Source organism: Argentina silus, assembly GCF_951799395.1.
Source record: "Argentina silus genome assembly, chromosome: 6".
Lineage (NCBI taxonomy): Eukaryota > Metazoa > Chordata > Actinopteri > Argentiniformes > Argentinidae > Argentina > Argentina silus.
Window position 1 is genome coordinate 7,413,833 of NC_139660.1, and position 16,080 is coordinate 7,429,912.

The following is a 16,080-nucleotide window of genomic DNA, read 5'->3' on the forward strand; positions in this document are numbered from 1 at the left end:
ACCATTATTAGAAAGTAATATAACAGCTTAGCTCTGAGGGACAGTGGGACAGGGGCAAAAACAGTGGGACAGGGGCAGTGTAGTAAAATATTATTTAATGGACTCACATCTGTCCCCTTTATGAGGTGATGGTTAACCGTTGTACAAAGATTAACTGTTGTTGCACATTTGGCATGTTGACTAATGACGTGTGTGTGTGTGTGTGTGTGTGTGTGTGTGTGTGTGTGTGTGTGTGTGTGCATGCGTATGTGTATGACTAGAGAGAACAAAGCTTAGGGAGCGGTATAGCGTAGGATGACCATACTCCACCATTGTTGGTTGTTCCTCTGGTCAGAAAGCAGGCCATTGTCAGCTGGGCTGGTCTTGTGAGTGTTTGGATGCCAGGCCCGGATATTACAACAACACACTTGTTGACAGTGATGTGAGAATGTCTACAATGTGTGTGTGTGTGTGTGTGTGTGTGTGTGTGTGTGTGTGTGTGTGTGTGTGTGTGTGTGTGTGTGTGTGTGAGTGTGTGTGTGTGTGTGTGTGTGTGTGTGTGTGTGTGTGTGTGTGTGTGTGTGCGTGTGTGTGTGCACGCTTGTGCGTGTGCATGGGGCAGGGTGGGTGGGTGTGGGTGGGGGAAGGGGGTGGGGGGGATGGCATGGGGTTGGTACCAATACAGCACCCACCACTGTTCCGGAAACAGAGGCCTCTCTCACTGGGCACTGGACAGACAGAACTGGTCATTCACTCAGCTGATCTGAGAGCAGTTAGGCAGACATGGGGAAGGGGAACTACATCTTTGTTTGGAATATGTGATATCATAGTATGGTTAAAAAAAAAGAAAAACAGCGTTTCATGGATGCATCTCAATTGTCAACAGTGACTTCCTCTCCATACCTATTGCCTTCAGGAGTCAACGTTTCTGTAGGGATCACCATTCATTTTATGCAGGTTTTTACAATGTCTTCCCACCACCCACTCACCTGAACAAGCCTACTCATGTCTTGGGAGGTAGGCGCAGTAGCTACAAAACATGGATAAAAAACACTTAAATCTACAATTACTACTACTGTAGCTACTCTTCATACTGTGCACTGTCCCTGGTTGCTTTCTTAAACTATTTACCCTATAGCCATTTTAAAATGTAATTTACCTTTTTACCTTTAGACAATTTCACAATTTCCTGCTGGTCCAGTTCACCTGGTTGAGCTACAGTAAATGGAAGTTGAATAGGACCAGCTTCTTTCCCTGTCTCCAGGCCTTGCAGTAGGTCTGTGTGAGGCTGTAGGAACCTTTTATCTCTCAATGGAACCTGACAGCCAAGACAGCCTTTCACCTATCCAACAGTTGTTTCAGATCAGTGCACATTTGAATGGTAGGAACTAGGGTTAGGGGCTTGTGTCTGAAATGGAATTGGACCAAGACTTATACTGTGTAACAGTGATATCCGCTCTAAACCTCCAAACAGAATGAATAGCCCCGTTATTATGTAGGTATGTAGAGCTGTGGGTGACTATACACTACACTGTTTCTTAGTATAAACAGGCTCAGTAGACTGGCTACATATTTCAGTATAACTCACCCCACCACTCTGCCTCCGTGTGGTTATAAAGCAGGCTTTGTTTGCTCAACTGTCAACAGATTTCAACTAATCCCAACCAAGTGCCTGTCAAGCAAGTGCAATCTAAGACAATAAACTCAATGAGCGGAGATCAGGGAGATGGATAATCATCTACAGTCACTGCAAGTCAAAGATCTGAGGAATTGGAGAGTTGATAACAATGCTTGGAATAGTACTAAAGAACACTTACTCTTCTTAAGTACAGCACATTCTCTCCACATGTTGAATCTTATCATTTCACCTACATAATGAGGTTTATGAATAATTCATAACGTGGTGTGAATGGTGCTGCCTTGTTCAGATCCCACTCATGTTTTTGTTTATTTTTTTCCATCCTACTCTAATTCACATTCTCTAATCCCTCTCCTCTCTATTTGAACCATTCCATTCAACACACACACACACACACACACACACACACACACACACACACACACACACACACACACACACGTACACACATACACACACACACAATGACTATTGTATGGCTGATTGATTAGTAATTATTAACTGATTGGTAATTAAGCTCAATATCCTGATCTGCCTCTAAACTGATGAACTCACATTTGTTTTCTCTGTCTTTTTGTATACCTTATTTTTCTATTTTTATAAACAAGAACTGACAATGAGTAGATTCACCAAAAAAGACAGGACAGCTCTCATCCATCAGAGAGAGGGATGTACAAAGGACCATATGGTTGAGAATTAACAACAATACAGTATTAGAGTGGTCAGTTCCCAGACAGGAAGACAAGCTGAAAGGATTGGGGAATAGACAATACACCTTGATCTATAAATCTAATTAAGACTATACCGTTTCAAACATCTGCATGCATTTCCAAGGAGGGGTTGTATAAAGTAATCGAATCAGACTGGTTTAGTGTGTGTTGAGATGGTGTGCAGTCTGCCTGCCTGCCTGCCTGCCTGTGTGTGTGTGTCTGTGGCACCCTGAGGATCAGGGTTTTTTTCCTCAGGTCCTTTGACACTGAGCTGATTACGCTGAAGGGGAGAGATCAGAGAGGAAGGCCTTCGTAAGCAGCAGCAATAAGCCTCCAGACTTGACTGACGAGACCACAACACATCACCTACCTTAGATGACACACAGAGTTTACAACATAGACAAACACGGTCCACAGCAGAGAGTACAGTACCATGTTTGGGTTATGTGTAACCTTGCCAGAGACATGAAGACTTGCAGTATATTAGCTACCCAAATGAATGCCTAGGATTTAGCTCAGCAGGCTAATGCAGTTTTGTGGCATGCAGAAGACCCAGGTTAGAACAGAGTCAGTCGTACACATACACCGGCATTGACTTCACCATCACCTGATTGATACCTGCACAAACTGTAACTCTCAAGCTAGTGTGAAACGAGCCATGGGTGATAAGCAGAGCAGAGGGTCATAATACAAATTGGGCATAATTGAAGCTAGACAGTGGTGCTAAAATTAGCCTATCTCACTGGAAGGTGTGCAATCAGCCCATGATGGTTTTCAGAGTGTCTGAAGTTGGACAGATAGCAGACTCACTGCACTGGCCTCATTACAGTCTCCCCAAGCAGCACACACTGACCAAGTTAACACATGATATCACACTGCATGATTGGCAACTGAGAGACACAGATTACAGTATACACACACACACACACACACACACACACACACACACACACGCATGAATGCATGTAGAAACACATGTGAAAAAGGTAATACTGTGCTGACATCTACTGGAGGGGACTACACATTACAAAACCAGGAAGCCCCACCCTCCCTCTCTCCCTGATCTACCCTGTCTCAGGTCTTACTACAACAGCAATGCTGAGAGTCTTCAGTGCAGCATAGAATAAGCACAAGAATATATACCAAACTATAGTACCTGCTCCCTGATGTGCTGAAACAGAACATACCAATAAGGTACCACTAGAGGGAGACCTTGGCCAATGCAACCAACAAACCTTACAGAACTAGATTTCTTGAGTGAGAGGAACTGGTTTGACTGGACAGTTTACCTCAGTTTAACCAATACAAACTCAATCATTTTAGGATAATAGATACTCAAGTCATTCCAGGTTTTTGATACTTAAGAGCTTAACAGATAAACCAGCTGATTCAAGTATTACTCAGTAAATAATTATGATTTGCTTTTGTGAAGCACTTTCCTAAAACTAAAATTGCTTTATATTGTATGGTAACTCACCCCTTCCATCTACAATGTCCAAAGTTAGATTGGAGTAACTGATAAGAGTAATTATCCATAGCTATGATGAGCTGTCAATACATGACACTGTATATCATTACTGTTTGGATGTCATATGCTGTACAGAAGAAACCTGAAGGGAATTCAAGCCAGTAGACTGAAGACCCATCTCTTCAGGCTACATCTTGACTGTCCCTCCTAAAGACCTCTTCATCCCCACTACCCCCCAGTACAGTTTCTCTACTGTAAATACAGTTAAAATAAATGAATAAATACAAATAAAAATTTAAAAAAAAGGTAATTCTTCATTCTTCTAGCATTGTGACTGCCAACGGCCCTTGTCCTAGCATAGATTCGTTTTCTTATGATGACTGATGTACAGATGATTCACTTACTTAGACAAATGCATTTGTTGTCAAAGTTGCTTTGGATAAAGGCCTCTGCTAAATGTCAAAAATGTTAATGTGAACGTAGTTGGCGGCTTCGATGAATATTAACTTTACAAATTATTTTCTCCTCTCTCTTTCTTCACCCAGGGGACGGTCTAGTCACAAAAAACCCATGACATCACTCCTGTCTGTGCTTCCCATGTCCTCAGATTCACTCTGTATTTTATGTTCCTTTTGAAGTGGATCTGCCAGTTGAACTAGAGCTTAACGTGACACTACATGAGAGGTGGAGATCACAATAGGATGGGCTTACGTATACAACACTTGGAGAGGTAACACCAGTGAACCCAAACATTGCTGAGATGCACACATCTTAGTAAAATGTATTGGGAAAAAAAGTGTATTGATGCTTTAAATGTTAGTGCTTTAGGACACTTACTGTATAACAACAGCAGGAGGCATACAGATATATATCTTCATTGGTATTGTTCCAATGGGTAAATTGTAGTCTACATCTGTAACAGGGGTTTCAAGTGGACCCAAGTGCAGAAAGGAGGCAGGACTCAGTTGTAAAAATCAAATGTAAACTTTACTTAGCACTTGCAGGGAAACACGGGTACATCCATAAATATACATATACGAAAAGCTCAAGACTGAACAAAGACAGGCGGCCACACCAGGCCTATAAAACTGAGCTAAAACCAGGCACAGGTGTAGCAAATAAACTAAATGAGGTGAATAAGAAAAACAACAAAGGAGTCTATGGCGGCCAGTAGAGGAAGCAGCAGGATGTGGATGAATCCTCACAACATCAAAATACACATGAAACATGAGATATACACAATACATACCAATAGATATGTTGTTGTCCATGTCACGCAAACGTCAAAAGGTTTAAAAGATTCAGAAATAGAAAAGGAGCTCACCACTGAACTAAGCATGTCATGGGGTTACACACAGGAAGTGTAGCACAGTGTGGGGGTGGTGCTGTGGCACGTTCCCCCACCTCATCTCAGATGGTGTTTATCAGATGCACAGAGGAAGGCCTGCACAACATGGAGGTTACTACTGCTGCAGTCTTATACACATCACTTCCCCTTCATTGTTCCACAAACATATGCAGAATACAGACACTCAGCACAAAAGTGGTAGCACATACAGGCAACATATTATTGTACACAATACAGGCTTCATAACCACAGCATGCAACTGAAAGACTGTATTGAGACCCATACCCTTTACGAAGAGCTACAGGACTACAGACATGCACACACAACACGGAGGCACAGGGCTTCATAGGGTCCCCATGACTATTGTACTGTATATTCAGAGTCATAGACATTACAAAGAGCAACAGGACTACATACAGACAGACAGCACACACAACAAAGAAACATGGGAGTTCCAATTAAGATATTCCCTTTCTCTCTCTGAAAAGCTACAGCTGTAGCCTTGCTTCTTCTCACAGGGACTTATGTGAGGAGAAAGTTATCGTATTTCAGACTAGCAACTATGCTCACTTGTCATTCATTCGTTCCCAGGCTCCCAGGCTCCCAGGCATGTCAACGTAGAGTAGCCATTGTAGTCATGGCAGTAGCCCCGGGTGATAGTGCAGAGTTCTCAGGACCTTGGGAGCCCCTCAGTGAACAGGTGGTGCTGGTAATTCATCTGCAGCACCTGTATAAGGAGTGTCTTGTATTATGATCGATAGGCCTGATGGAGGCTAGCCATACCAGGGCTGTAGGCTTTGATTTCACAATGTATTCTTTTCCATGAGTCAATCTATAAAACATCCACATGGCCATGTCAGACGGAGTTGTGGTACCGATAATGAACAGCAGGCGGCACCATGGAAAACAAGAGAGAGAGAGAGAGAGAGAGAGAGAGAGAGAGAGAGAGAGAGAGAGAGAGAGAGAGAGAGACAGAGAGACAGAGGGAGAGAGAGAGAGAGAGAGAGAGAGAGAGAGACAGAGGGAGAGGGAGACTCATTTTCCAATGCTCATGCAGTAAGGCATAGACACGAGTATGGAGATGCTTGCTCATTCTCACCCATCTTCAAGGAATTCCAGCGTCCATTTGGATGTGTGGAGGTGGATATTCCATTGATGGACAAAGGAAATGGTTCTATAATCTGGGGGAACCATGCTACAGTGTCTAAATAGCCCTCTGGACTGGACCCTGGTACACCCATAGACACAACCAACATTCATACGGAGCAGGCAGATATGGGAGACTCCTTCCCCTGCGCTGGCTGCATTGGCAGCATGGTAACTGTAATGTCAGTTGTGTTGTGCATTGAAATATGAGAATGAAATACCTTACGATTGTTAGATAATAGTCAGGCTGTGGTATGATTTTATGTAAAAAAAAAAAAAATAGGAAAGAAAAAAAAGAAAGAAAAAAGAAAGAAAAACTGTGTTGTTATGTGTTGTTATGTTTTATGGTTAAGTGGGGTAAATGAAATGGTGTATATGATTTGGGTGATTACAGTAAATGATACTCCTCTGCGTTGTGTGTAATTTGAGGTTACGATGGTGGGTTTTCAATGTTTAATTTGGGTTGGCTTGTTGATTGTGCAGACTGTGTGATCAAAAGACTCAAAGAATGTTTATGCTAATTAAGCAGAGTAATGTTTGACTGAGCCTGAAATGTATCAAACACATCTACCTGTATGAATGTCCTCTCCTGTCTATTTAACCCTCATTTTACCAGGTAAGTGACACTGTGAACCTATTCTCATTTGCTGTCATGACTTGGGTGAAATGGAGAGGAAATGACATCCTCAAAATATTTGTTTCTTATTCCCTCATTATAATAATAATAATAATGGGTCTGGTATCGATATATAGGCACTGCTGTACAGCTGCAATAATACTGCTCTGTATGGGGGATCAATGTTTTTTCTAAGACTGGGAAAGACACACAGACACGCGAGCACACACACACACACACACACACACACACACACACACACACACACACACACACAGACACACACGTGTACCTTGACAGAAATGAGCAGAAGAATAGTCTTTAATTAAAACATCATAAGCTGTTAGCTCAAATGGCCCAGCTTCCTTTCTAATGATGCAGAGAATCAAGAATCACCTTGGTCTTAGTGGTTCTCAGAAGAGGCCAAAGTCAATCTTTTTCTGCTAATGAAAATCCAATTTGTACTGTAGTCCCTCTGACCGCCTTTACAGCCTTTAAATCACGTGAGAGTTGTAGCCGTAGTTGTAGTTGGGAGTTGATCTGTTACTCCCCAGCCTGACTACTGTGATATTACAATATGTGGGCCAAGTGTTGTACATTGATAGGCCTTTATTGTAATACAAAGATACACATATGTATACATAATATAGTATTCACATAGACACAATTTAATTAGAGGTTAATGAAGCAAATATGAATGATGAGATGTAGTGGGAAAAGAGGGGGGGCCAGAGGGCAGGGACATCTGCACAGCTGCTGGTACCCCACTTGTGGGGAGGGGAAAACACCATCTGGGCCGCGAGGTTGGGGTTGGGGATGGAGGGAAGGAGGGAGGGATAGAGGGAGGGCGGGAGAGAAGGATGAGAGGCGGGGATTGCTTGGAACTTTGACCTGGGGTTGGGTTGCATGATGGAGGGAGGGATGGAGAGAAACAATAGAAGGGATGGAGAGAGAAAAAAGGGTAGCATTTGGCACTGGGGTCCTGGGCACGGTCCGGGGGAAGGTTTTGGAGGGAAGGGGAGAGAGAGGGGGATTTTGCCACTTGGTTTTAAGCCAAAGTAGTGTGAAGGTGGGGGAAGATATGGAGGGAGGGAGAGAGGGGGATTTCTTGGCACTTGGGTCTGTGTTGGGTGGCTAGGGGTAGGGGGGCAGCAGACCATTTGGCACTTGGTTCCCCCCATTGACGCCTGTGCCACCCTGGGGGCTCCAACTCAGCTGGGGCCTTCCCACACCTGGCTCCTTCTCTCACCTCCCCCCACTTCTCCTCCCTCCCCCCCCCCCCCCTCCTCCCCTCCCTCCCCCTCCTGGCACTCCTCTCTATTCTCTTCTCTGTGTCTCTCAAGCCATCAGTCCCATAACTAAGGGCGGCTAGGTTACACACAATCAAAGTCCAGCTACTATTAGCTGTGACAACTTTCATTATTTATCATGCAATTATCTGTTTATGTTTCTTTATTGAACATGTATGGAATGTTTTCCTATTTTATATAAATTTAAGTCATTAAGTAATCATTAACTGATGATCTATAAATGACAGGGCAACAATTAAATAAAAAACCTTCCTTTCCTTTCGTATGTTTTCTCATGATCTTAATCTCTAACCCAGCTTGTCTGCTTCTCATTAAGAACAGCATGTGTAGCCTAATTGGTAGCAGTATCATATTTCCCCCTTTGAAATGAAGTTACAGGTTGTGTAATTAATATCCATTATAAAGTTCTCTTTTCTTCAATTCCACCTTCTGAAATTTCACACTAATGTCTACAATAAAAGGTAGACTAGATAGATAGATGTTTACTTCATCCAAGGACAGATTAGCTAGAGACTAAGTGATAACAGTCACACACTAAAACAATGGAGGCATGTTTCCCTGTATCAGCTACAGAACTAGCTTTTCCACAGATACACTTGTTGAACAGAGAGCAGCAGAGCCACCAACCGTCTCTTTTATTTCACAGGTTGTAACAGCCCCCTCAGGAAAACCACAGAACCCACAGCAGCTTGCACCGTTTCCACTCAGACACGCGCACGCACACACACACACACACACACACACACACACACACACACACACACACACACACACACACACACACACACACACACACAGACACTCACACCGTAAACTACCCCATGTGACAGTCAGGAAGTTGTAATCTTCTCATCTTTACAGTCTCTCTGAGGAGACATTTCCATTTTAGGTGCAGATCTAGGATCAGATTTCATTCTCCAAAATACTGACCTTAACCATTAGAGAGAAACATTTAAAATGGACCCAAGATCAGTGCCTGGGGGCAAGATCACCCTACAGCATGCTTTCTTAGTATGACCACATGAAGCACAACCTCAGTGACAGTGGTAATCAGGAAGGCAAATGGGCGTTAAGACCACCGTATAACATCATGTATGATGTGTCATGAGATTACTGAAGCTAGAGGATGTGATCCATCTCATTATGGGTAACACAGTTCTATTATATGAACATGAAGCATATCAAAGGGATCCGACTGACACTGACTGTAGAAAGCACAACACCAGTCCATGTCAATACAATTACATAATATTTTATTAGTGTTTCTGTGTGTAAATGTCTACTCATACTCATATTTCCGTATTAACTTGGAACTGGAAGAACTGGGCTAGAAGGCACACTTATGGTTACCGAATATGCGCTTGCCGCTTGGTTATTTTGTAGACATTTGTGCACCATAGAGAACCATAGAATGCAGCCACTGTTGGTCTGGCCAAATAACATTACCTAGGTGTTTGGGCTGGTGGAATATTCTTTCTGTGTTCAAATAAATGTGTATTAGAAGGAAACAATTCACTCAGGTAAATTTATTAAATGCAATATAATTTACCAGATCTTGAAGTCTTAAGGCATGAATAATTTACATTGATGTACATTTCTAACAGGCCAATAAAATACATGAACAGCATATCTGAAAGGGATACTTTTTCCTATAGATTATAGAGCTGAAAGCTGCATGATGTTCTCGTTGAGGCTGTAACATATGACGTCAAAAAGGAAAAAGAAAAAAACTAATCAGAAAAAATTAAGAACTCACAAAATAAAATTCCGGTTTATTGTCGTACAACAAATTCACACATACATTGAACAGGCCACAACAGACAGCAATTCAACAGACAGAAAAGAAAAGAAACCAATTCTTTTCTTTGGCCTTGCCATCTCATACAAACCAATTACGTATGGTACAACTAAAGTACAAATACAAAGTTACTGGAATGCTTTGAATTTTAATTGTTTTCTGTCATTTTGTACAAGGTTTCTGTTGAGATAACATGAACATGGTCAAACCACAAGTAAAGTCTATTTCATAGAGAAGCAACTTCAAAGCACCGATTGGTAACCAGAGATCACTGTCGAAAAATGGCTGACCTCCTAACAATATGTACAAAAATATAAAATGTAAATAAAAATACAAACAAATTCTCCTTTTAAAGTATCTTGTTAAGAAGGTAGAACTTTGAAGTCTTGGGTTTTCTAAAAAATTTGCAGTTGGGTGTGTGTACACGGACGTTGAACTCTACTTGGTGATGACCACATTTTGCCTCCAAACACACGTCTGTTGAGGGGAGGGGTTTTACGAGGACTTCCAGCAGGTTGAAGACATCTTAATCATCATCGGTTTTCTGCTTCTTAGTTCCAACATCATCCTATAAATAATAAGTCATCAAAAAATTAGTTATAACACATATTTCAGATACTTCTACTTTAACATGACTGTCAAATTCAGAAATCTCATTATCACTGATGATAATTCAAGTTCTCACTTTTTTTTCTTTTTTTTTAAAAGTATAAGCTCTTAAATTACCTCATCATCATCATCATCATCGTCGTCATCTTCTGCAGCCCTCTTGCCCGTGCGGCCTTCGACTTCATCATCATCATCATCATCATCATCATCACCTTCAAAGAGGAAAACCAAGATTAGAGGCATGTAGTTACAGTGTCTGGCCCATAGAGGGAGCTCCAACAAAATAATTCATAACAATCTCAGTCAGACAAGTACTGGCAAACAGACATCTCTGCCACTAGGTGTGCCTGTTATTAAGGGTCTGCTTTATCTATCATAATGTTGTGACAGAGACACCAAACCACCTACCCTCTGCATCCTCTTCCTCATCTTCCTCCTCTCCAACATCATCATCATCATCATCTACTTCGTTGTCACCTCCGTTCTCCTCTGCCTCCTGGGGTAAAAACAGAAGAATGTAAACATACATGAAATAATGGTCTGTCTGTCACTCTGTAGAAATGATAGGCTAATTCATGGATGATAACTAAATTGTTATGGAACAATATGGGAACCAGGAAATACTTTTGTGATCAAACATTATTGTTACAGGCCTGCTGGCATACTTCCAACTAATACTGAGGCATAAAGAGAAGTGACAAGAGAGGTGTAAACTATGAGGCACGTGACTGTTGTCAGGCCCATAAGTGAATCTTGGAGGCAAAGTGATGAAATCTTACAGCTTTTTTTCCGTTTGCTGGGGCATTTTTTCCATTCTCTGCCTCCTCTACAAGCTTCTTTTCTTTAAGTTCCTGTAGGGGAAATAAAATAGAGAGAAAATCATAAGTCATGGAAAGTGAAAAAGAAAAGAATACGAAAAAATTATCAACAAGTTCAGTTGAAACAAGTTTAACACCATTAGAAGTAGCAACTCTTTGGAGTTGGTTGTGGTGCACTCATGTAGGGAAGGCCTACCTAAACGAGCGGGAATAGGTCGAGATGTTGTCATCCACCCCGCCCACCCCACCTCCATCCTCCTCCACCCTCGCCTAAACTTGTAAAGCATGCTTTCGTTTTTCATTTGAAAGGCGACACTTTGATCCTAAACCCCCTATTGGTCGTTTTTCTTTTCTTTCTCCCGCCTACTTTTGGCGATCTAATGAAAGTGTTGCAACCTGACACCGTGATGGAGCTGTAAGCAGTGAGCAGTGTAGTTCAGTCAAGGACGCGCATTATAGGCTTCCATGAAGACACGCCCGGAAAAAGACTACAACTCCCAACGTACAATGGACGATTATTTTAACACATCCAATGAGAGCGCACATACGAACGGTACCAGAAGGAGGCTGACTAAATTAACGACGGGGAAAGGAGACAAAAGCGCCTTGAAGGGGTATACGTTTCATCGACTTTCCATTCTACAAATGAAGACAAAACTATTTTTTCATCAACCGAGATCATTAAGCTCAGCTGTGTTGTAAAAAGGAGCATACTGATAATTACTGGTTTTAGGCCTATTTATTTGAAGGACAAAAGGCACTTCTTGCAATAGCTTTTATTTATTTATTTATGTCCAAAGAAATAAAATATAGCTAAAATATTATTATTAGTTTTCACACCTTCCGATGAGCCAAGCTATCATTAATTAGTTTTAGTAACCCTGAGCCCATAAGCCGGTTACCGGCTGCATCACGCCTGCACCGCCTCCTTCTTACAACATCACCTTTATTTATACCTATGGGCAACATCGGCGCTGCTGAAGCAGTGATGGAAAATGTAGCATCGTAGCCTACATTTCTCATCAACAAGCCATACGTCGATCACAATTCGAATCAGCCTATCAAAAATATCGTTTGATCAGCATATTATGGTTTGATCAGCATATGATCAAGGTATAAGTAGGCTAAAAACGCATTTCAGCGTTGGTTCGGCGGGTCACGGTGCTGAGCGGCGCTTTGCAATATTTAATGAAAAACGATCAGAAGTGGCTGGCCTCATTAAGTCGGCTGTTGGCCGTCAGAGCACGGATATCTCTCTCTCCCTCTCTCTCTCTCTGAAATAGGGTTATGCTTCAGCGAGGAATGCATTGGTGAGAGAGAGATAAACGCTTCCACTTTCCACAGTTCAACTTTTCGCTCGCTCTCACGTCCTATGGTTGCCTATTCTATTCATATTGGCATTACGCGCCGGGAGCGCCCGCATAGGCTACACACTATATAGTTCGATTCACAGCTAGTCTATCTTCAAGCTGAAGAGATAAATCACTGTAGCCTTCAAACATATGGAACAGGCTGCGGTGCGCTTTTTTCATGAAAACGTATTAAATCCAAGACCGTATCCAAAGGCACACAAGGGCGCACATAGATGCGTTTTAAAGCCCACTGGTGGTCTTGTTCTTGCAGAAACCGAGTCTCCGGGGTTCCGATTGTGACCGCGCCACATTGCGCGCAGACAGAAGGCTGGTGGAAACGAACACACCACGGAGCTTATCCATGTCAATACAGAGCGAATCACTCACTCGCAAACCCAAACCCACTATTCACACTCAACAGCTATTTACAAAACAGTCACTCCCGCTTCTTATCTCGCGGTCAGGCTAGTTGAGACGGGCATATTTTTTATGTTGATTATTCTATCAAACCATTACGCGGATTATATCCTGTTTCTATGCTAAAAGGCTCAAGGCTTTGACGCGGTACCATAAATATCTATACAATATACTAGAAGAAAACAATCTCCTGAAACAATAGGACCAATTCAATAAGTGTATAGCCCAACTTATGACAGACAGATCGGTGCGCGGCATGAAATCGCAGAATGGATCAATAGGCTCAAATGCGTCCACGGCGTAAGCAGTGTGTGAAATATAAATGCAAGGCTAATTCAATATCACGATAGCCCTAGAACAGAAGTGCGTATGATTGATATATTCAAAAGAGTTTCATTTTGGTGCTCAGAGGAAAGGACACGTTAGTATAAACAAAGGACCCGCGCGTAGACTGTTATACTCAGTGCAATAGAAGCACTGGCGGCGAATGTTTCTGGAGCGAGAGCAACTTTGGAGGGCTCGTTACATTATTACATTTTTGTCTACAATATCATCCAATGAAAAAGTGTGTCCGTTTCAACATCCTCGACAAAAGCCATAACGGATGGAAGAGACGCTTGATGTTTCATGAGGTAACACTTGTTCCAGCTTCTGATAGTTGCGTTCCATTCAAAATCTTTATTCCGGAATCGAATTCAATGAAAGAAAGTAGAGAAATTGTAATTTATCCATCATTCAAGTTCCTCTTTACTTACCTTGGCGGAGAGCTCCTTACTTGTTTCGACTTTTGTGTCAGCCATTTTTCTGTCTTAAGCTAATGTAACAAATGTTTCGGGATCGGAAAAAATAATAATACGATCCACTAGATCCGACCACTGTAAAAGAAAAAAAAGACTTATAGTGCCAGTGGCAACCTTGCGCGGCGGGGGAGCCTTTAATATAGAGTTATGGGCGGAGTCGGAGGCCGGTCAGAGTATTGTGATTGGTCCATAATTCGGAAAATGTCTCCCTCTGATTCGTTAGAAAGGAACAATGGACAGTATTTCCACAGCGAATGGTCACACCCCTCGCCAGCCTCGCGGACTAGGAGTCATTACTGTGAAGAGTGGCTGTCCGTCCCCGCGCGGGGATTGATGATCCGCATACTCTCTGTCAACACAAGATTAAACTTGTCAGAGTGGCCGATTCTCGCGTCAGAACATAATTTATGTCAAGATTCGATTGCAACCCAACACAAAGGACAGTCCAGAGTACAAAGATGCCAATGAGCGCTTCTAATGCCGTTTTTAACTGTGACACACATATCCGCAGTTATTACATGTAATAACGGACTTATAACCTCTTGTGTAGCCTCACCTGTGTTATCAAAGAGACGTGTCATTCAGGGTTATTTGGCGCTTCGAGGTTTTCAGCAGGTTCACCTTGCATGCACTAGGCCTATGTATTATTTTTTTTGTAAGACAGGTAGGATCAATAGACCACTGCCTAACGTATTGTTGAGAATTATAAATTAGTCCACAGTTTATCTATAAGAGACGTAACACATTGAAATGTATGAATAGGTTGCGGTAATTTTTCAGATTCTTATTTTATTGCAGCATTCAGAGAAGTGGTCTTTCTCTAGTTTACTCACTGACAGATAGCCTAGCACCCCACCTCCCCCGCCCCTAACAGCCCCCCTTTCTCCTCTCCACCTCCTCCCCCTGCTCTCTCTGTCTCCCCCTCCCCCTCCTCTTCTTCCTCCCCCGCTCCTCTCCCACTCTCCCCCTTTCTCTCTGCAAGCCATTATGCGCTTGCGCGCTGCGCAGCGGGTAGACCCGCTTCTATCTACCGACTCAGCCATTGTGCGAAAGTGAAGGTCGAAGCCTCAGATAACCAATTTAGGAGATTGACTTCTGAGAGATGTCTCGACGATTTAACTTGGAAGATAAATGGTTTAGACATATCAACTGAAGAAGAATATTCAATACTACACTATTCACACTTACTCGTTCAAAAAGACACAACAAAGATGGAAGTCGTGTTAATCAAACTAATATTTCAAGGACTCAGAATAAGAACATTTTAAAAATCACTCAAGCTGACACACGGTCACAACACATTTCTAACATTATGCGGTTTGACTCCTCATGCGCAATTACGCACGAGTGAACCAGTGAGGTAAAGGGGGATTCTAACCCTACCAAGATGGCTTTTTACAAATGCCATATGTCGTCGTGATTGTAAAAGAACTTCCCTCATTGGTAGATGAACTGGAGCAAACATAAACCTGACGCTTTGCGGCCATGGATTGGATAATCCAAACGTCAAACAATAGAAGCGCTCTACCAGGGGTGTTTGTAAAACCTGGAGTGTGCGGATCTTTTTTTCTTTACTAGAATAATCAGAGCCTATGTTATTTGGGGTGGCAGATGGAGGCTAAATGAAAATGAAAACATATATTTTTTTAAATAAATAATTATATATTAGCAAGAATATATTTTAAAATGTAATTTCAGACAGTTGTGTATACTTAGATAAGGCTACTTTGGCATACAATCGCCAACATGATCTGACTTACAAGTTACATGAGTTTTCCTGATTGAATTTACAGGTTCACTTAGGGCCAGTTTCACTCAACATTTGCACTGCCGCGATGTCTTACAGCTGTAATTTTCAGAATGTAATGAAGCTGGAAAAGCAAAGCAGAAAAAGTATTAAAAGTTAGATTTATAGGCAACATAAAAAACAGCCAAAGAAAACATTGGAGGTTGACTTGTTGTTTGCAAACTGACAATCGATGTACTATACAATGTATATAGCCTACTGTAAGTTGAGTAGCATAGTGACACTTTGTTGTTGATCAAAGTATCTGCTGCATTTCTACAGAG

At 42.1% G+C, this 16,080-nt stretch overlaps 1 protein-coding gene across 3 annotated transcripts; it reads right to left on the reverse strand.

Moving 5' to 3' along the window:
* Positions 1-9,968: 9,968 nt before the first annotated feature.
* Positions 9,969-14,110, reverse strand: ptmaa (prothymosin alpha a). 3 transcript variants are annotated; one of them, XM_083671727.1, is made up of 5 exons: positions 13,966-14,110; positions 11,403-11,474; positions 11,032-11,116; positions 10,741-10,835; positions 9,969-10,582 (listed from the first exon to the last, which is right to left on the reverse strand). In XM_083671727.1, the coding sequence occupies exons 1-5, from the start codon at positions 14,008-14,010 to the stop codon at positions 10,541-10,543; spliced, it is 339 nt and encodes a 112-aa protein (XP_083527853.1). In that variant the 5' UTR covers positions 14,011-14,110; the 3' UTR covers positions 9,969-10,540. The 3 variants fall into 3 exon arrangements, with proteins under 3 accessions (XP_083527853.1, XP_083527852.1, XP_083527854.1); XM_083671726.1 differs by having other exon boundaries at positions 11,032-11,119; XM_083671728.1 differs by having other exon boundaries at positions 10,741-10,830; positions 11,030-11,119.
* Positions 14,111-16,080: the final 1,970 nt, after the last annotated feature.